General features: G+C 35.8%; 1 protein-coding gene across 9 annotated transcripts in view; it reads right to left on the reverse strand.

The window, feature by feature from the left end:
• Positions 1-21,306, reverse strand: part of SANBR (SANT and BTB domain regulator of CSR) — a 92,581-nt gene that overhangs the window by 43,791 nt on the left and 27,484 nt on the right. For all 9 annotated transcript variants that reach the window (XR_010934526.1, XR_010934525.1, XR_010934527.1 and 6 more), the window contains 6 exons: positions 20,515-20,573; positions 18,910-19,070; positions 15,736-15,822; positions 14,293-14,403; positions 10,995-11,118; positions 8,216-8,368 (listed from right to left, as the gene is read on the reverse strand). Coding sequence is in view for 6 of the 9 variants with exons in the window: in XM_067704959.1 (XP_067561060.1) it covers positions 8,216-8,368; positions 10,995-11,118; positions 14,293-14,403; positions 15,736-15,822; positions 18,910-19,070; positions 20,515-20,573 (695 nt within the window). In the remaining 3 variants the exon portion in view is untranslated. The remainder of the gene's footprint in view (positions 1-8,215; positions 8,369-10,994; positions 11,119-14,292; positions 14,404-15,735; positions 15,823-18,909; positions 19,071-20,514; positions 20,574-21,306) is intronic.

The following is a 21,306-nucleotide window of genomic DNA, read 5'->3' on the forward strand; positions in this document are numbered from 1 at the left end:
TTAAAGCAGTTTGCTAGCTGCAAATTCTTTCAATTTTTCTTTGCCTAAAAAATCTTTATTTTGCTTTCATTCTCAAAGGATATTTAAGGAAGGCACAGATTTTCTAGATTATTAACTATTTCTTTTGTCATACTGCAGACCTAGTAGAGGGACTTCCCTGGTGGTGCAGTGGTTAAGAATCTGCCTGCCAATGCAGGGGACACGGGTTTGAGTCCTGGTCCGGGAAGATTCCACATGCCATGGAGCAACTACCGAACCTGCACTCTAGAGTCCGCAAGCCACAACTACTGAGCCCACGCGCCTAGAGCCTGTGCTCCGCAACAAGAGAAGCCACCACAATGGGAAGACTGTGCACCACAACAGAGTAGCCCCCGCCTGCCACAACTAGAGGAAGCCCATGCATAGCAACGAAGACCCAACACAGCCAAAAACAAACAAATAAATAAATAAATTTATAAAAACAAAACAAAACAAACAAAAAAGACCTAGTGGACTATACCTTGGCTTCCATTGCTATTGCTGAGATGTGAACTCTAATTATTGATTTTTTGAAGAGATTCTATACTTTTTCCCTCTGGTTGCTTTAAAAATGCTCTTTTTGTTTTCCGCAGTTTCATTATGATAGGTATGGGTATGATTTTTTTTTTCTGAAAGACATTCTTTTTTTAAACTAAAAAATTTTTTTTCTTCCAGTTTATTGAGATATAATTGACCTACAGCACTGTAGAAGTTTAAGGAATACAGCATAATGATTTGATTTACATACATTATTAAGTTATTATCGCAATAAGCTTAGTGAACATCCATCATCTCATATAGGTACAGAATTAAAGAAATAGAAGATTTTTTTCTCTTGGGACAAGAACTCTTAGGATTCACTCTCTTAACATTTATATATAACAGTTACATTTATCATGTTGTATATTACAGGATTTCTTATATTATTGGGAGTCAATGAAATTCTTGAATCTATAAATTAATATCTCTCAATAATTCTGAAATATCTTAGCCATTATCTCTTCAAATTTTGCCTCTGATCCATTCTTTTTCTCTTCTAAGGGGAAACCCCATTAAAAACTTAGACCTTCTCACACAAAAACACAAATACTGTATGATTCCACAATAGAGGTAGTCAAATTCATAGAGACAAAGTAGAGTGGTGGTTGCCAGGAGGCAATGGGAATTGTTCATTAGGTAGAGAGTTTCAGCTTTGCAAGAGGAAAGAGTTCTGGAGATGGGCTGCACAACAGGAATATATTTAACATTACTGAACTGTATGCTTAAAAAATGATGATGGGGACTTCCCTGGTGGTGCAGTGGTTAATAATCCGCCTGCCAGTGCAGGGGACATGTGTTCGAGCCCTGCTCCGGGAAGATCCCACATGCCACGGAACAACTAAGCGCGTGCGTCACAACTCCTGAGCCTGTGCTCTAGAGCCCGTGAGCCACAACTACTGAGCCCACGTGCCACAACTACTGAAGCCCGCGAGCCTAGAGCCCATGCTCTGCAACAAGAGAAGCCACCGCATTGAGAAACCCATGTACCACAACAAAGAGTAGCCCCCGCTCACTGCAACTAGAGAAAGCCCGTGCACAGCAACGGAGGCCCAATGCAACCAAAAAAAAAAAAAAAAAGGCAAATTTATGTTATGTTTACTTTACAGTTAAAAAATATTAGACATGTACTCTCTAGGTCTCTTACTTTCTTTTATATTTCTCATAATTTTGTCTGTCTGTGCTTCATTCTGGATAGTTTCTTCTGACTTTTATTTTTCATTTTACTAATTTTTCAGCTATAACTAAGTTGCTGTTAAATTTGCCACTGATCTTAAATTTGTTATTACGTTTTTCAGTAGTAGCATTTCTATTTGTTTTTATTTAAACTCTGTCACTTTAAAAAAATATATATTTATTTATTTATTTGGCTGCGCTGGGTCTTAGTTGTGGCATGTGGAATCTTTTCAGTTGCTGCATGCGGGATCTTTAGTTGCATGCATGTGAACTCTTAGTTGTGGCATGTGGGATCTAGTTCCCTGACCAGGGATCAAACCCAGGCCCCCTGCATTGGGAGCATGGAGTCTTAGCTACTGGACCACCAGGGAAGTCCTTCTTTGTCACTTTTTATAGTTTATAATTCCCTGTCAAAAATTTCTGAACTTGGCTTCTATCAACTTAAACTAGTAATCTTACTATGTGTCAATAATTCCAATATGTGAGTTCTCTGTCATTTATTTTTGTTGTCTAAGTTCTGCTGTTCCCATTCTTGGTAACTTATTTTCATCTATGTCAGGTTATCTTTGTATGCTGAATATTTTGTTTAAAAATTTTTTTGTATAAATAATTTGAGGTATAGAATAATGTTCTCTTTCTTCAAAGAGGATGTTTATTGCTTTTGCCAGATGTCTGGGGACCATGGCAATCCAGGATTACCTTAACCCAAGTTCAGGGCCTGAATTTCTTAGGCTACCCAAATAAATCAAAACCAGGTTGCTATTCAATCAAGGGAAGGTTTGCTTCTCGTTTCCTCTTATTTTCTTTGGGATACCAACACAAAGTGTAGGGCTGGGGATGTTATTCATTAATGTCCCCATTCTTGGCATCCTAACTACTGGACCTGATAGGCACCAAAAGCTCAGCCCAGACTCTCAGCTGTCTCTTTCAGTTTGGTCATCACCTCCAGGACAAAAATGGCCCTAAGTGCTGGCTCACTTCTTTGGGTTCCCATCATCTCTTATATCTTAACACTAATTCCCCATTAGCTCTTTGATGCTTTTAATATAATCTTTACAGTTATATTTCATACTTCTTTTTTTAGTTACCTTTTGATGGGAGGATTAGTCTGAATTACTTAGTCTGCCATTACTGGAAATATAACTCACCAAATGAGCTATTCATATTTCACTTAGTCTAAGAAATCACTTTAATCAATTTCCATGATGTTGCACACCAGACTTAAAATACAATTTAGCTGCTATTTATTCCTGAATCCTCTCACAATGAATGGAATATCAGTAGTCAATACAAGCAGTAAATAGACAACAAAAAGCCAAAGAGATACAACTCTTAGAAATATTGTTCAAAGTGATATAAATGTGACAGTTAAAAGAGAAGCTTGACCATAAAGAAATGCAATGACTAAATCATGTTACTGCAAAAACATAACAATAATCATGAATTAATGCAATTATCTTGGGCCTATCAAAGCAAACCCCATTTTGCTTAAAGTCTCATGCCCCATTTAAATAGCTTTGTGTGAAAAGCATTATCTAAAACTTTAAACATGAACATGAACATTATAAGGGTAACCTATTTATTACTTCACCAATAAAATTTCTGACTAATCAAAACTGCTAATTGGATCGTAAATATAACAAATTTCTTAATCCAGTTTAAATTTCATGATCCATCATTTTAATAACATCTATGGCTAATACTCCAAATTCCTTGCCCCTAAATTTCATTATACTCATCAGGATGAGCTCAAATACCTACTTTCTCTATGCCTGCACTCAAGCAGCTAAGGACTGATGGAGAGAGTGATATAAAAAGGCATGTTGGATTTCACTGTAAATTCATGATCACCAATCTCCAAAGGGCTTCCAAACTGCCTCATAACCTACAAGATTTCTTTGGAAAATTCACTCTCCTGGTTTCCAAAAAGACTATTTCAAACCTTTGGTACTTCTTTCAAACCTTGGACCCTTCTCTCTTCCCCCTCATTCTTTTTTTTTTTTAATAAAGTATTCTTTTATTTTTTTAGATTTATTTATTATTTATTTATTTATTTGTATTTGTATTTTTTGGCTGCCTTGGGTCTTAGTTGCTGCACTTGGGATCTTCACTGTGGTGCGCAGGCTTCTCTCTAGTTATGGCGTGTGAGTTTTCTCTCTCTAGTTGTGGTGCGCGGGCTCCAGGGCATGTGGGCTCTGTAGTTTGCGGCACGCAGGCTCTAGTTGAGGTGCGTGAGCTCAGTAGTTGTGGCACGTGGGCTTAGCTGCCCTGCAGCATGTGGGTTCTTAGTTCCCTGACCAGGGATCGAACCCGCCTCCCCTGCATTGTAAGGTGGATTCTTTACCACTGGACCACCAGGGAAGTCCCTTCCCCCTCATTCTTAGCAGATGACTTTACCTTCTACTTTACAGAGAACAGAAAAGATAATAGGTTAGAACAACTTATCATCCAAATGACAAAAACACAATTTTACTATTATCTGCAACCATCCTACTCTTCTCTCCTGTTATAATAGAGGGGCTGCCCTTCCTCCTCTCTAAACAAATACTGCCATATGTGCTTAAAATTGCACCTTATCCTGCCTCCTCATAAACCTTGTACTATCAATCTCTCCTCCTCAACTGGATCCTTCTTACTGACTTTTTAAAATGTCTCTCCTACAGTCTCTTCAATAAGTGGTGCTGGGAAAACTGGACAGCTACATGTGAAAGAATGAATTTAGGACATTCTCTAACACCATACACAAAAATACACTCAAAATGGATTAAAAACCTACATGTAAGGCCAGATACTATAAAACTCTTAGAGGAAAACATACGCAGAACACTCCCTAACATAAATAGCAGCAATATCTTTTTTGATCTACCTCCTAGAGTAATGAAAATAAAAACAAAAATAAACAAATGGGACCTAATTAAACTTAAAAGCTTTTGCACAGCAAAGGAAGCTACAAACAAAATGAAAAGACAACCCACAGAATGGGAGAAAATATTTGCAAATGACGAGACCGACAAGGGACTAATCTCCCAAATATACAAACAGCTCATGCAGCTCAATATCAAAAAAAGCAAACAACCCAACCAAAAAGTGGGCAGAAGTGTACACACTGCTGTATTTAAAACAGATAACCAACAACAAGGTCCTAATGTATAGCACAGGGAACTATATTCAATATCCTGTGACAAACCATAATGGAAAAGAATATTAAAAAAGTATGCATATATGTGTATAACTGAGTCACTTTGCTGTAGAGCAGAGATTGGTACAACATTGTAAATCAACTATACTTCAATTAAAAAAAAACGAAAGAAAGTAAAAATAAAATAGACAACCAACAAGAACCTACTGTATAGCACAGGGAACTGTGCTCAATATTCTGTAATAACCTAAATGGGAAAATAATTTGAAAAAGAATGGAAAAAATAAAAATATTTTTAAAAAAAAGAAAAAAACGGGTGGAAGATCTAAATAGACCTTTCTCCAAAAAAGACATACAGATGGCCAAAAAGCACATGAAAAGATGCTCAACATCACTAATTATTAGAGAAACACAAATCAAAACTACAATGAGGTATTACCTCACACGGGTCAGAATGCCCATCCTCAAAAAATCTACACACAATAAATGCTGGAGAGGGTGTGGAGAAAAGAGAACCCTCCTACACTGTTGGTGGCAATGTAAATTGGTACAACCATTATGGAGAGCAGTATGGAGGTTCCTTAAAAAACTAAATATAGAACTACCATATGACCCAGCAATCCCACTCGTGGGCATATACCCAGAGAAAAGCATAATTCGAAAAGATTACATGCACCCCAATGTTCATTGCAGCACTATTTACAATAGCCAAGACATGGAAGCAACCTAAATGTCCATCAAAAGACGAATGGATAAAGAAGATGTGGAATATTACTCAGCCATAAAAAAGAAGATAATGCCATTTGCAGCAACATAGATGGACCTAGAGATTGTCACACTGAGTGAAGTAAGTCAGACAGAGAAAGACAAATATCATATGATATTGCTTATAAGTTGAATCTAAAAAAATGGTATAAATGAACTTATTTACAAAACAGAAATAGAGTCACAGATGTAGAAAACGGATATTGGGACTGACATATACACACTACTATATATAAAATAGATAACTAATAAGGACCTACTGTATAGCACAGGGAACTCTATTCAATACTCTGTAATGGGACTTTCCTGGTGGTCCAGTGGTTAAGATCCTGTGCTCCCAATGCAGGGGGCCTGTGTTCTACCCCTGGTCAGGGAGCTAGACCTCACATGCTGCAACAAAGATCCTGCATGCCACAACTAAAAGATCCCACATGCGGCAACGAAGATCCTGTGTGCTAAGACCCAGCACAGCCAAATAAATAAATATTAAAAAAACAAAACTCTGTAATGACCTACATGAGAAAAGAATCTAAAAAAGAGCAGATACATGTATATGCATAACTGATTCACTTTGCTATACACCTGAAACTAACACAACATTGTAAATCAACTATACTCCAATAAAAAATTTTTTTAAAAGACAGAAACAATAAATATCCATAACCTAATTATTGATCCATCTTCTCCCCTTCTCAAATTTCCCAAAAGAGTTGTTAATCACACTGTTTCCATTTGCTTTTCTTCTACTCACTCCTCAACCCATACTAATCTGGCTTCTGAATCTAGCACTCCATCAAAACAGTTCTTCGCACTTAAGAATTCCAGGTCACCAAAGCCAAAAGACACATTTCTTTCATTATTTTATTTGACCTCTTAGCAATAATTGGCATCGTGGACACTCTCTCCATCTTCAAATACTGCTCCCTTGACTTTCATGACAACATTCTTGGTTTACTCTGTCCCCTCCTGATCATTCTCCTTTGCAGGATCATGCTTCTCTATCCAACCAATAAATGTTGGAGTTTCTCTAGGCTCTGTTGTAGACCCTCTGCTCTTATGCTCACCTATACCTGCTGGCTTCAATTATCACTTATTTGCAAGACTTAGAAATTATTATCTATAGCCTAGCCACTCTCTAAGCACCAAAACCCACGTATCTAACACTCTTTGCCTGGTTATCTCATAAAGTACCTCAAACTCAAAATGTCTAAACCAGAACTCATGAGCTCCTCTCCAGACCTGATTCCTCTGTTGTTTTCCTCCTCAGTGAATAGCACCACCATCTATCCAGTAGCAGAAGCAAGAAACTGAGTCATCCTTGACTCCTCCAATCCCCTCTGTGAAATAATCCAATAGGTCAATTCAGTTTTACTTCCTAAATACTGAATTCATCCATTTCTCTTTGTCTCCACTGCCCTAGTCCAAGTCACCGTCATCTCCCTAAGACTACTCTGATAGTTCCCCTTGTACCTGACTCCACTGACTATTCCCTAAGCCGTTCTCCACACACAATTGATATTTTCAAAATCTGAAATAAAGAAGAAACTAAAGCACAGCCTAGGAGGTCCCGCCCCTGCATGGCTGGCACCTGCTGACCTCTCCAGCCCCGTCTTCAGCCATGCATGTTTTTTACAACAGGCACAGTTTCTTTCAGTCTCATTTACCCACTGTGTTCCTTTTGGCCTTGCTGTTCTGACCAAAGGGCTCTTTCCCTTCCTCTTTGCCTCACATTCTCCTACCCACCCTTCAGATCTCTGTGCCAACTCCTTACGGAGGGAGGCTTTCCCTGATTTCAACGTCCAGATCAAACCAGCCTATTACAGAAATTCTTCAAACATTCCTTTGCCTGCTTTTCCCCCCCTTTTGACATTATTGCCTGAACTGTAAGCTCCATGGAGGCAGAAACTACCCAGTTTTACACACTACTCTCTGCCTTGCACAGTCTGCGACACAACTTTGGCACTTCATAAATATTTACTGTATGGATGATGATGACGAAGACCTGAAGCTTCCTTTCGTCCATTCACGAAACTTAATTACATAACATTTCCAAGAATGTGAGTGATCAAGGACTCTAACCTAGAGCAATACTCATATATTCCACCAAGATACATGTGCAAGGATGTTCACTGCAACACTGTAATATTATTAATCTGGAAACAACCTAAATGTTCATCAATAGGAGACTGGTTCAATAAATTGTGAAATATGCACAGCTTGGAATATTACACAGCAGTTAATATTACACAGAATGGTCACCTAATTATATTATTGAGTGAAAAAGGCAAACTAAAGAATAACATGAATAGTCTGATCCTATTTCCAGAATGAAAAACAACATATAGTTTGTGCCTGAAACGTATAAAACAAGGTCTGAAAGGAACCTCTAAGAAGAGATGTAGAATGAGGGAGTGGTGTGAAGAGAGATTTCTACTTTTTACTATACTTACCTATGCATTGCTTTAAGTCTCTTCTACATGAATGTATATTTACATTTTAAAAACAATAAAAGAGGAAAAGACTTAAATACAAAGTGTTAGTGAATGCTGTAATTACAAAAGGGCATCATTCAAAATTTACCTTTGTAAGCTGAGTGGGGTCAAACCGAAGAACCTTTTGGTTACAGCAGGGATAGATTCCAGTGCCAACAGAACTTAGCGAACTTCCTGCAGTAGGATAAATCACTGTTTCTGAGTGATATTGACAATGTGAAAACTCTATACACAGAAAAGCCTGAATAAAAGAAATACGTAAAATCAAGTATTATTCCCACAATGAAATTATACATCTCAAAAATACTTCACTCAAGACCACATACTGTATGTTCCATCACATAAAACACAAGAGACACAAGGCAGATTTGTGGTTGCCTGGTGTTAAAAGTGAGACAGGGTTGGGGAATGGCAGCAAATGGACATGAGGGATCTTTCTGGGGTGATGGAAATGTACTAAAGTTAGATGGTGGTGATGGTTGCACAACTCTGTAAATTTATTAAAAATCAGTAAATTGTACACTTAAAGTGAGTGATTTTTATGGCACGTAATTATACCTCAATACAGCTATTAAAAAACAAAATCAAAAACACTAAGTTCAGATGAGTTAAATTGATCCTGATGTACATCTGATTTTATAATTGGTCAATCACATAAGAGGTTTTCCAATGGAAAAAATTAAATAAAAATTTGCCTCACTTATTCTTTTTTTTTTTTTCTCACTTATTCTTTGACATATTTTTTTAAGGTAAATACTTAGCATCAGTATTAGTGACAACTATGGAGTAACCTTGAATCACTGGTGAAAATCTTATCGAAGTTTAATTGTAAAATTAATAGTCATGTTTCAGATACATTTATAAGTTGGTAAGATAATTTAAAGAAAATAAAAAGATCCTGAACACAAAAGCAAGAAAGGATAGTCTATAATTCAGAATTCTTAGTTGTTAGTTCCAATTATGATTTTCAAATAATAGATTTTAATTAAAATTTTCTGCATCTGATAAAAGCTATAAGGTGTACACTCATACAAAGTATTTTGCATACAAACTATTTTATGAGTTTATGAACTCTCCATAGTAAAATATTAAGTATTATAAATCAAGACAATTTCCTATGAAGAAGAGAAAAAAATCCTTCAAATTTTCTGCATTCTGACATGCTAAACAAGTCAGGTTTTAGAAGCCTGATATCCTTGATTATAAGCGACACTCCATTGTGGGGAGGACCACTACACAGCTATTAAGTTAAAAAAAACAACAACACACCAAAAAACCAACATGACAATATCAAGTGCTAGTGAAGATGTTGGGTAACTGGAACTCCCATACATAGCTAGAAGGAATGCAAAGTGGTTCAGGGACTTTGAGAAACTGTTAGGCATGGTAAATGTTAAGCTTACATTTACCATCAATCCAGCGATCCTACTTCTAGGTAACTACCCGAGAGAAACATATTCACATGAAAGCCTGTAAGGGAATGTTTATAGATGCTTTCTTCATAATGGCCCCAAACTAGAAACACCTACAGTCCTTTGCTGGTAAGTGAATAAACATACTGGGATATATTCATATGATGGACTACTACCTAAGGCTAAAAAGGAACAAATTGATAGATACAAAAATGTGAATAAATTTCAAATGCATTTTCCTAAGTAAAAGAAGCTAGACTCAAAAAGCTAAAACTGGGCTTCCCTGGTGGCGCAGTGGTTGAGAGTCCGCCTGCCCATGCAGGGGACACGGGTTCGTGCCCCGGTCCGGGAAGATCCCACATGCCGTGGAGCTGCTGGGCTCGTGAGCCATGGCCGCTGAGCCTGCGCGTCCGGAGCCTGTGCTCCGCAACGGGAGAGGCCACAACAGTGAGAGGCCCGCGTACCGCAAAAAAAAAAAAAAAAAGCTAAAACTGTATGATTCTATTTATATGACACTCTGGAAAAGCCAAAACTATAGAGACAGTAAACAGAACAGTGGTTGTCAGAGCCTGGGGTGGAAGAAGGAATTGACTAAAAACGGGCACGAGGGAATTTTTTAGGCTGACAGAAGTGGTCTATGCTTTGATTGTGATGGTAGTTACATGACTGTATGAGTTTGTCAAACCTCACAAAAGGATAAATTTTACTGTATGTAAATTATACTTTAATCAATCAAGATTTTAAAAATTGTGGGGACATAGGGAGTCCACTGCTCTTCCTTCCTTCTACTGAAAATAATTACCCAAGTGAGAGAGGAAAAGAACTGGGGGCTGGGAGACCTGAGGGATTCAAAAAAATTTTATGTAGAACACTCTGGATTTATACATAAGACTAATCTGGAATGACTGCAACCAATAAAGATCTATTTATTCTAGAAAAGGATTTATTATAGGTACCTTCAAATAGCAAGCTTTCTTGTGCTTTTATGATAGACTTCATTTAGAAGAAAATGAACAAAACCTTTCTGGTAACACAATTATTTTAACAAGAAGGGCATATCTCATTAGTATCCTATCTGCAAGGGTGTTTCTGAATTTCTAAAGAAATTTATGGACTAACAGAGAAACAGTTTGGCTGGAAATAATGAAAGGCAGTGAGAATTCTGTTATCTTTTTTCCATTGAAAAAAATGGATTTGATCACTTAAAACCTGTTGGTTTTATAAAAATTCATCAAGTCATTGATTGTTTCAGCAATGGAAATAAAATAGAGGAAGAACCATAGTATGAGAAATGAAGTCAGATGCAAGCAATGTTTAATAGCACCATCGTTTTGACACTAGTTTCTTAAAAAGATGTCAGATATTGTACAAACACACCCTAATTAAACAGCATATATCAAAAGAGCCTGCTCTCAATGTTTGCAGAGCAGGATATTAAAAAAAGACAAAACTCACCTGATAACATCTTGAACAAGTTAGCCAGTTGACTGTTCCCCACAAGCGCCAATATACATCTCTCCAAGATTTTAATTCTTCAGAAAGACTATTCAAATACTCATGAACATCCCAAGTCTTATCTCTGGGGAAAAGAGCTTCAGTTGTTATATTATTTTACACTCAAGCAATATAAACAATTTAGTTCAAACAAATATTTTAAAATTTGTGACATAGTTCCAAGAACGTTCCCCAAAAGATGGCTGTGGAATGGACTACATTGAATGGTAGGTAAAATTTCATTTGGGAGTTTGTTTATTCTTTTTTTTTCCTGTGGACAACAGAAAAAGTTATGACAGACTGAATGCCAAATTATTTTACTACGCTAGATAAAGCGTTATAAATTAAATATAGTTTGAGCAGGCTAACAGTTGGAACTTAGGCTTAGGTTGCTAAATGGAACCTTTTATTCTATTTGTACATACTATAAAATAATTATTAAATATTGGTGATTCTAAACATTCCATTAATGTATTAGTTCTTTATATTATTTTCACAAGGCATTTTCTAGTAGTTGAGTAATAAATTAATGAAGAATCAGGTCTTGGTAATAACACATTTGTAAGTTATGTGATATAAACTTATAAAAAAACAGGCAAGGCTTATAACTCCATTTGCTATGGTCATATGTAACAGGTTCCTATTTTTGTCTAAGTCCCCAATCTTTTTGAACTTTTGTTAGTTTTGTCCTTAGTTCAATAAATAACAAAATGCCATCATGTTATTAGAAATTACATCTGTTTTAGGTTAAAGACATTTTTGAAAAATGTCATCCACAACTGATTTGCAGGAAAATACTTTGAATAAAACAACAAAACTGGATGTCGAAGTTAATATCCATTTATTCACATAGTAATATTAATACTTATTGCTGTCAAAATGGAAGTAATTTTCAAAACGTAAATCAAGTCTCAAGATAAAAAAGTATAAAATTTGATAAAGGAGGCAAGGATATACAATGGAGAAAAGATAGTCTCTTCAATAAGTGGTGCTGGGAAAACTGGACAGCTACATGTAAAAGAATGAAATTAGAACACTCCCTAACACCATACACAAAAATAAACTCAAAATGGATTAAAGACCTAAATGTAAGGCCAGACACTATAAAATTCTTAGAGGAAAGCATAGGAAGAACACTCTTTGACATAAATCACAGCGAGATCTTTTTTGATCCACCTCCTAGAGTAATGGAAATAAAAACAAAAAGAAACAAATGGGACCTAATGAAACTTCAAAACTTTTGCAAAGCAAAGGAAACCATAAACAAGACGAAAAGACAACCCTCAGAATGGGAGAAAATATTTGCAAACGAATCAACGGACAAAGGATTAATCTCCAAAATATATAAACAGCTCATGCAGCTCAATATTAAAAAAGCAAACAACCCAATCCAAAAATGGGTAGAAGACCTAAATAGACATTTCTCCAAAGGAGACATACAGATTGCCAAAAAGCACATGAAAAGCTGCTCAACATCACTAATTATTAGAGAAATGCAAATCAAAACTACAATGAGGTATCACCTCACACCATTTAGAATGGGCATCATCAGAAAATCTACAAACAACAAATGCTGGAGAGGGTGTGGAGAAAAGGGAACCCGCTTGCACTGTTGGTGGGAATGTAAATTGATACAGCCACTATGGAGAACAGTATGCAGGTTCCTTTAAAAACTAAAAATAGAATTACCATATGATCCAGCAATCCCACTACTGGGCATATACCCAGAGAAAACCATAATTCCAAAAGACACATGCACCCCAATGTTCATTGCAGCACTACTGACAATAGCCAGGTCATGGAAGCAACCTAAATGCCCATCGACAGACAAATGGATAAAGAAGATGTGGTACATATATACAATGGAATATTACTCAGCCATAAAAAGGAACGAAATTAGGTCATTTGTAGAGACGTGGATGGATCTAGAAACTGTCACACAGAGTGAAGTCAGTCAGGAAGAGAAAAACAAATATCGTATATTAACGCATGTATGTGGAACCTAGAAAAATGGTACAGATGAACCGGTTTGCAGGGCAGAAGTTGAGACACAGATGTAGAGAACAAACGTATGCACACCAAGGGGAGAAAGCCGCGGGGAGGGTGGGGATGGTGGTATGATGAATTGGGCGATTGGGATTAACATGTACACTGATGTGTATAAAATTGATGACGAATAAGAACCTGCTGTATTAAAAAAAATCCCAAGTGCTTATAGTAACTAATGTATATTCCCTTTATTATATGGAGAGAAAAATGAAATATTTTAATGTTGACTGTGCTATTATTAACACTAGGGTCAAATGTCATGTGTTTCTCTGAGTTTCTGTTTTAATGTTTAAAATATGAAATCTAACATTTGTAGGGTTTTTTCTTTAGTAAAAGTACTGTACATTTTTAATACAGGAAAAAAAGCAAACGAAAATCATCCATAATACTATCACTCAAAGGTAAAACCACAGTTAACATTTTAGTGAACATGTTTCTAGTTCTGTTTTATAACCTGTTTTTTTCTTATTTAATTTACCACTAACAATTTTCTGTGTGAGTATATATTCTTTTACATTCTCAAAGGCTGCACATTAAGAATTGATTAGATGTTTTATATAGATATACTATTTTACGGATATATCTTAGTTCACTTAATCATTTGAGTGTTTTTTTTACTTTTTCTTATTTATATAGAGCAATAAATGTCCTTATTAAGTGCTTTCACAAATCAACATTACCTCTCTGAATAAATTCCTAGCAGTAGGATACTGTCAGAGAATATACATATATATTTTGAAGTTTTTGTTATCCTGAGACATTATACCGATTTATAACACTCTCTCCCTACTCCCCAACTCAGGATGAGAACCAGTTTTGAACTTAAAGGGGAATTAAAAAGGACGATGCATTAATGGAATACTGACAAAGCATGAAGAATAAATTACAAAAAATCCAATTTTAAAGACAATTTGCGTCACTCACCAAAATTTATCTGAAAGTAAATTTGGTTGTCTTCTCAAAAACACTTATATAATAGATAACTAAAATCTGTTAGTGAAAAGAAATCATTTTAATGGCACTGATCAGAATATCTTTCAAGATAAAATAAAGCTTTTACAACAATTTTGTTTTGAAAGTAGCATCTTTCTAAATCAAAGTTGGATCATTGCAGAAAAGATATTATCCTATTCCTTATAAAAGTAGTTTTGCTTTTAATAAATACACTATTAATTCACATTTAAAAAGCTGTATTTTATTTTCACTACACCTTATATGAATGTAGATAATATTTCCATGTTGATCCACATTGATTTTTCCAGGAATGCACGGAATTCTTCTTTCTGTTTCTTTTGTTAAAAGTTTCTTACACAAACAGCATCTATAACACAAAGATACAATCAAAAAAAACAAACAACCCGATTAAAAAATGGGCAGAGGAACTGAACTGACATTTTTCCAAAGAGGAAATACAGATGGCCAAAAGGCACATGAAAAGATGTTCAACATCTAATCATCAGGGAAATGAAAATCATGACCACGATGAGATATCACCTCACATCCATCAGAATGGATATCATCAAAAAGAACATAAATAACAAATGTTGGCAAGGATGTGGAGAAAAGGGAACCCCTGTACATTGTTAGTGGGAATGTAAATTGGTGCTGCCACTGTGGAAACAGTATGGAGGTTTCTCAAAAAACTAAAAATAGAACTACCATATGACCCAGCAATTCCACTCCTGGGTATATATCAAAAAAAAAAACAAAAAACCAAAAAACTAATTTAAAAAGATACATGCACCTCCCAATGTTCATAGCAGCATTATTTGTAATAGCCAAGATACGTAAGCAACCTAAGTTCCATCAACAGATGAATGGATAAAGAAGATGTGGTGTACACACACACACACACACACACACACACACACACACACACACACACACACACACAGGAATATTACTCAGCCATAAAAAATGAAATTTTGTCATTTGCAGCAACATACATAGACTTGGAGGGCATCATGCTAAGTGAAATAAGTCAGACAGAGAAAGACAAATGCTATATGTTATCACTCATATGTGGAATCTAAAAAATACAACAAACTAGTGAATATAACAAAAAGGAAGCAGACTCACAGATACAGAGAACAGACTAGTGGTTACCAGTGGGGAAAGGGTAGGGAGGGGCAAAATAGAGGTGGGGGAGTGGGAGATACAAACTATTGGGTATAAGATAGGCTCAAGGATGTATTGTACAACACAAGGAATATAGCCAATATTGTGTAATAACTGTAAATGGAAAGTAAACTTTAAAAATTGTATAAAAAATTTGGGACTTCCCTGGTGGTCCAGTGGGTAAGACTTCACGCTCCCAATGCAGGGGACCCAGGTTCGATCCCTGGTCAGAGAACTAGATCCCGCATGCATGCCACAACTAAGAGTTCACATGCCGCAACTGAAGAAGTCTGCATGCCACAACTAAAGGATCCCTCATGCTGCAACTAAAGATCCTGTGTGCCACAACTAAGACTGGGTGCAGCCAAAATAAATAAATAAATATTTAAAAAGTAAAAATTGTATTAAAATTTTAAAAATTAAAAAACAACAAAAAAAAGATACAAAAACATCCAAGAAGAAAATTTCAAATGTAGTAAAATTAAAGAATTTAGCTGCATTATATAGCATACCAAAGAAAAACATATCACTGTACCTGTATAATGTTGCTGCATTATTCTGAGAATCTGGATTCAAGTATTCTGGATCAAACAGTCTCTCAATCTTCTTACAAAAAAGTTTACTATTAAGAACAAATGACCAACAAATTAATTTTTTATATCTACTTTATTAAAGTTACTTGATAGTGATGAAAATAAACACTGACCTATCTGCACATGTAGAAAATAAGACTAATAAATCCTTAGAGAGCCCTTCCTTGGGAATTTATAATAAATATTTAGTGTTCTAAGTAAATAAACCTACTAATGAGAACTGCCTGATCAAGAATCCATTTTCACAAGAAAAATGAGACAGATGGATATCTACCCCTCTTTCAGTCCTTTGTTAAGGAATATTCAAGACCGAGGATTTTGGAAATTTAACAATCCTGGGTCTATCAATAATTTGGTATGTGCTCTTTGGCAACTTAACATCTTTGAACCTTACTTTCTCCCTCTATGAAATGGGGCTAGTAATTTCAAATGCATAAGATTTTATGAGGGTTAAATGAGATAGTCTTTTAAAGAGTGCCAGACAGTATTAAACATTCAATAAATGTTAATACTTTATTACTATGCATAATATAATAATGTTCTGCATGAACTTTAAGTCTTCTAAGTATGTCATTAATTCCAAGTGTACACCCTGACTGTCTCCATTTTCTCTCAAGTAATGACTGCTATTAAAGGCCAATCTGGATTTAGGATCCTGATTCCATTTTCAAGTATTTAGCTCTTGGATAATTCCCCTGTGTCTCATTCCCCTTAAGGACTAAACTCTTAGATAATTCCCTGCACTATCAATTTCTCCCACTATAAGGAATCATCCTGATCAGCATATATAAATATAATCTAGTATCTCCCTTCTTAAAAAAAAATCATTTCTTGAGCCTACCTATCTATAATAGCTACTGCTGAATTTTTCTGCAATCATTCAGAGCAAAACATCTGGAAAAAAGTTGTTTAAATCCAACTGGCCACATTTCTGTTCTCATCTTACCCTACAGGGTAGCAGCATTCCACACATTTGACCACTTAATCACTTCCTCCTTTTTGAAATCCTCTTTCCTTTTGCCTTCCCTTTGACCCCCTAGCTCCTCCTTCTCAGGCTCCTCACTGGCTCCTCCCTTGTTGAACCTCCAAATGTTGGACAGTCTTTATCAATACTCTCTTGCTAACAATTAGAAAATAAAATAAATAAAAACAGCTTTTACAATAGCACCAAAAAATTCAAATGCCTAGGAATAAATTTAGTTAAAAAAGGAAAAGTATCTCTCACTAAAAACTAAAAAACATTGCTAAAATAAGTGGAGGGTTATACCGTGTTCATGAACTGAAAGACTCCATATTATTAAGATGTCTCTTTCCAAATCTACAGGTTGAGTATTAACCCTCAAATCTGCAGGGTTGTGTGTGTGTATGAGAGGGAAAGAAGAGAAAATGGGCAGGCTGATTATAAAATTCATATGGAAATGCAAAGTATACAAAATGACCAAGACAGGGCTTCCCTGGTGGTGCAGTGGATGAGAGTCCGCCTGCTGATGCGGGGGACACGGGTTCGTGCCCTGGTCTGGGAAGATCCCACATCCCGCGGAGCGGCTAGGCCCCTGAGCCATGGCCGCTGAGCCTGTGCGTCCAGAGCCTGTGCTCCGCAAGGGGAGAGGCCACAACAGTGACAAGTCCGTGTACCGCCAAAAAAAAAAAAAAAAATGAGCAAGACATCAATCTTGAAGGAAGGCAAAGCTGGAGAATTCAGATTACTAGATACCAAAAAACATTAGAAACCTACTGTACTTAAGACAGTGTGCTACTGATAAAAGTACAGACAAAGAAATGAACAGAACAAAATGGAGAATTCAGAAAGAGACCTCACACGTATAGTCTCCTGATTTACAGTAAAGGTGCCACTGCAATTCAGGGGACAGCATATGGTATTGCTAGGAAATCTCATTCACTTCCATGGTTTCAAACCTCACCTACTCTTATATTTCTATTTTAAGCCCTGACCTCTGACCTAAACTTCAGACTTACATATCCAACTATCTCCTTGCCATCCTACCTGTGTGTCCAAGAAGTATATTAAATATATTAAATAATCTTAACAAGACCCCAACCCATCTCCTGATTCCCCTCACCCCAGTCATTGCCCTCTCTATTAATGAAACTAGCACACTTAGTTGCTCAACCTTAAAACCTAGTAATTATCCTGAAATACTTTCTCTCTTCCCACATCATTCCATTTGAAAATCTGTCAGATCTTTCTATTAACATATTCTGAATCCATCTACTTCCTTCAAGCTCCCCTGCCTCCACTCTAGTCCAAAGCCTTTCATCTCTCACTAGACTGCTGCACTAGACTTCTAACAGGTCTTGCTTCTTATATTCTTATAGTCTATTCTCCACACAGAATAGACCGAGCTCTTAAAAACAAATCAGATCATGCTGCTCCTCTGCTTCCATTCCACCTAGAATAAAGTATACACTCCTTGCTATGACTTAAACAGCCCCTAAGTGCTGCTGACCTCACCTCATATCACTCTTCCCCTTTATACTAAGGCCTGTCTTAATAATTTTTAACATAATTCACCACCACAATCTGCTTATATGTGTCTTATTCAGAGTAACCAATTTAATTACTAATTTTTACCTGAGCCACTGGCTCAGGATATATTTTACTTCATTTAAAATAAAATGGAGGGCTTCCCTGGTGGCGCAGTGGTTGAGAGTCCACCTGCCGATGCCGGGGACGTGGGTTCGTGCCCCGGTCCGGGAAGATCCCACATGCCGTGGAGCGGCTAGGCCCGTGAGCCATGGCTGCTGAGCCTGCGCGTCCGGAGCCTGTGCTCCACAACGGGAGAGGCCACAACAGTGAGAGGCCCGCATACCGCAAAAAAAAAAAAAAAAGAATAAAATGGAAATAGATTTCTAAATATATTCTAAATATAGAATTTTTACTAAAATGAAATAGAAATAATACATTTCTTCTAATAGGAACATTACTTTTAAAATTAAATTTAGGGACTTCCCTGGTGATCCAATGTTAAGACTCTGTGCTTCCATTGCAGGGGGTGCAGGTTCAATCCATGGTCAGGGGACTAAGACCCACATGCCGTGCGGTGCCACCAAAAGTTATAAAAAATAAATAAATTAAATTAAAATTTAAAAATTACCTCCTAAACTTATCTTTCTTGTCCTTTAAATCATCAATTTCACTGTGTGTGAACAGATCAGCTATACGTGTAAGAAGATTTGCATTAATACAATTCATGTTGCATGGGGTAGCTACTATGGCATTCATATTTTTGTGGCAATACTGAATACATTGTTCAACCTAAACAAAAAACACAATAGAAAATGAATATTGAAGACAGTAGCACAAAGGATAATGTCATATCAATACTTTTCAAAGATAAGATTCATTAAAAGCCTAATCCATGTATTGCTACACAGTAACTTAGTTCTGCCTATTTGGGTTAATCTATACTGTTCCAAAGTGGTCTAGCAGGTCAAATTTGTACAAACATAGCTAGAAAAATAATTTTCACACTTCTTAGAATATTTCAAATGATAATGTAATGAACATCTTTCATGACTGTGGCAGATATAAATTTTAGTCCACAAACTCAAGGGTACAAGATATGTGACTTCCTATAACTAAACTTAGTGATAGTTTTAAGCCTCCGTTTCTCTGAGTGGCAGAAACACAGTTTCAGTCACTTCAGGGTTTTCTCAGTTGTGTTGTGCTTGCTCTCTGACTTTCTTCCCCTTTCTTCACTGTGAGGTGTATTTATATACTTTTTGAGGTAGATTTGGGTTTTGGGGAAAAACAGCAATGGTTAATTATGCATTCTTCTAAATATTTTGCTATGGCATAAAAATCATCCTTTAGGGCTTAGATTTCAAAAATCAAAACTCAGAGACTCTTTTAGTCTCTGTTTTTTTTCTATAACCCTCCCCTGAAGCAATAAATATCAACAACTGAAAGGAGAGGGACTAAGGAGTACAAAGAATACAGGGAACTAATAAAACTTCAAACAAATAAACTTCACATCTGTTAACACAGCAAAGGAGTATTTTGCTCTGCTTAGTTTTACCAGAGGTTAAAAGCAAATATTCATTTAAATGTTAATTTAAACCACAAAAAACATATAAAAAACATTTGAACAATAAAGAAATTTATTAAATAAAAGGAAAAAGAAGAAAAACAAATATACTTAATGTTACAGCTTGATATGTATGTGTATATATTATGCTTTTATGTTTTATCAACTATTCTTAAACAACAAACATGAGCATGTGGTTTACACATACAAAATTACATTTTTTAGTAGTTGGGTATTTGTTCTTAATTCGCTGAACTATAAATGAAAGACACAAATAAGTAAAACATGCTTAAACCAATTACTTTAATAGTAAAACAAATGTATTCCAATTAATTTTCATTTAATTTGGTTTCAGAGCAAAATCCCTTTTGGGGTAAAATTAATTCTGTTTAGTTTCACCTAATGCAATAGCTAACTCCTCCCTTGAGGATAAATTGTTTGTTTTATAGGCATCATATACTAACGATACATAGTAGCCTTAACAATAGCCTTCCCAATAGAACAAAGTACCTCCAAACACCAGCAGTTTATTCTAATGAATCACACTCTTGAATTAACAACTACTTCAGGAAGATGTCTTAGAATTTTCTAGATACTTGAAGGAAACGTCAAGTTATATGTTAAATCAAGTATGGGTGAATAGAAGAGCTTGAATCTCTTATTAATACTTACTAATGAATCCATTTTCAAAAATTCTGAAGAAATAAGAATTGAAATGACATTTCCTGGCTCTAAAAAAAAAAAGAAAAATTAAATTCTCCTTTGGATTTGTACTTCAATCTCCTTAGAACAGGCCCTTCTCACCTTAAAAGAGGATGTTACTTTAATAAGAACAATTTAATAAAACCTTACTATGGCTTATATACATGAAAGAAAGAAAATGCAATGTTAAAACTTACAGTATAGAGAAAATGCATAGTAAATTTGCCTTGGAATTAGACTGATATCAAGTAAAAAGACTCCAGCTAAAGATATGATATATGCAAACTCCTCCTTAACTAAACCAGGGAAAAAGATAATTAAAGTTGTGAATATAGCTCATCACACAAAAATGACAGTGAAGCTACTTCAAATGTGGTTCAAATGATTGTTATGAACAAATACTTAATTTAAAAGATTCTGAAAGATAATATAAAATTTACTATTGCAGAAATGCAAAATTACTTCCTAAAGGCAGACTTCGGAGGCACAACCAGGGAAAGGGGGATGCCGGCTGATGCTATCTATCATTTTAGTAAAACATCTTCAGTCATCTCCCATGAGGTATATTTTTAAGAAAAAGAAAAAAACTGTGATTTTTACCATTATAGTACTAAGACAATCCTCCTAAATAAAGGACTATGCAGGCAATGATTAAAATAAGTAATCCCAATCTTTCCTTAAGTAACAATTCTAGATTAAAGGTTCTCAAAGAGAAATGGTAAAGGGAGGAAGGAGACGGTGAAAAAGTTCCTCAGGAAAATA

Source organism: Pseudorca crassidens, chromosome 14 (assembly GCF_039906515.1).
Source record: "Pseudorca crassidens isolate mPseCra1 chromosome 14, mPseCra1.hap1, whole genome shotgun sequence".
Classification (NCBI taxonomy): domain Eukaryota; kingdom Metazoa; phylum Chordata; class Mammalia; order Artiodactyla; family Delphinidae; genus Pseudorca; species Pseudorca crassidens.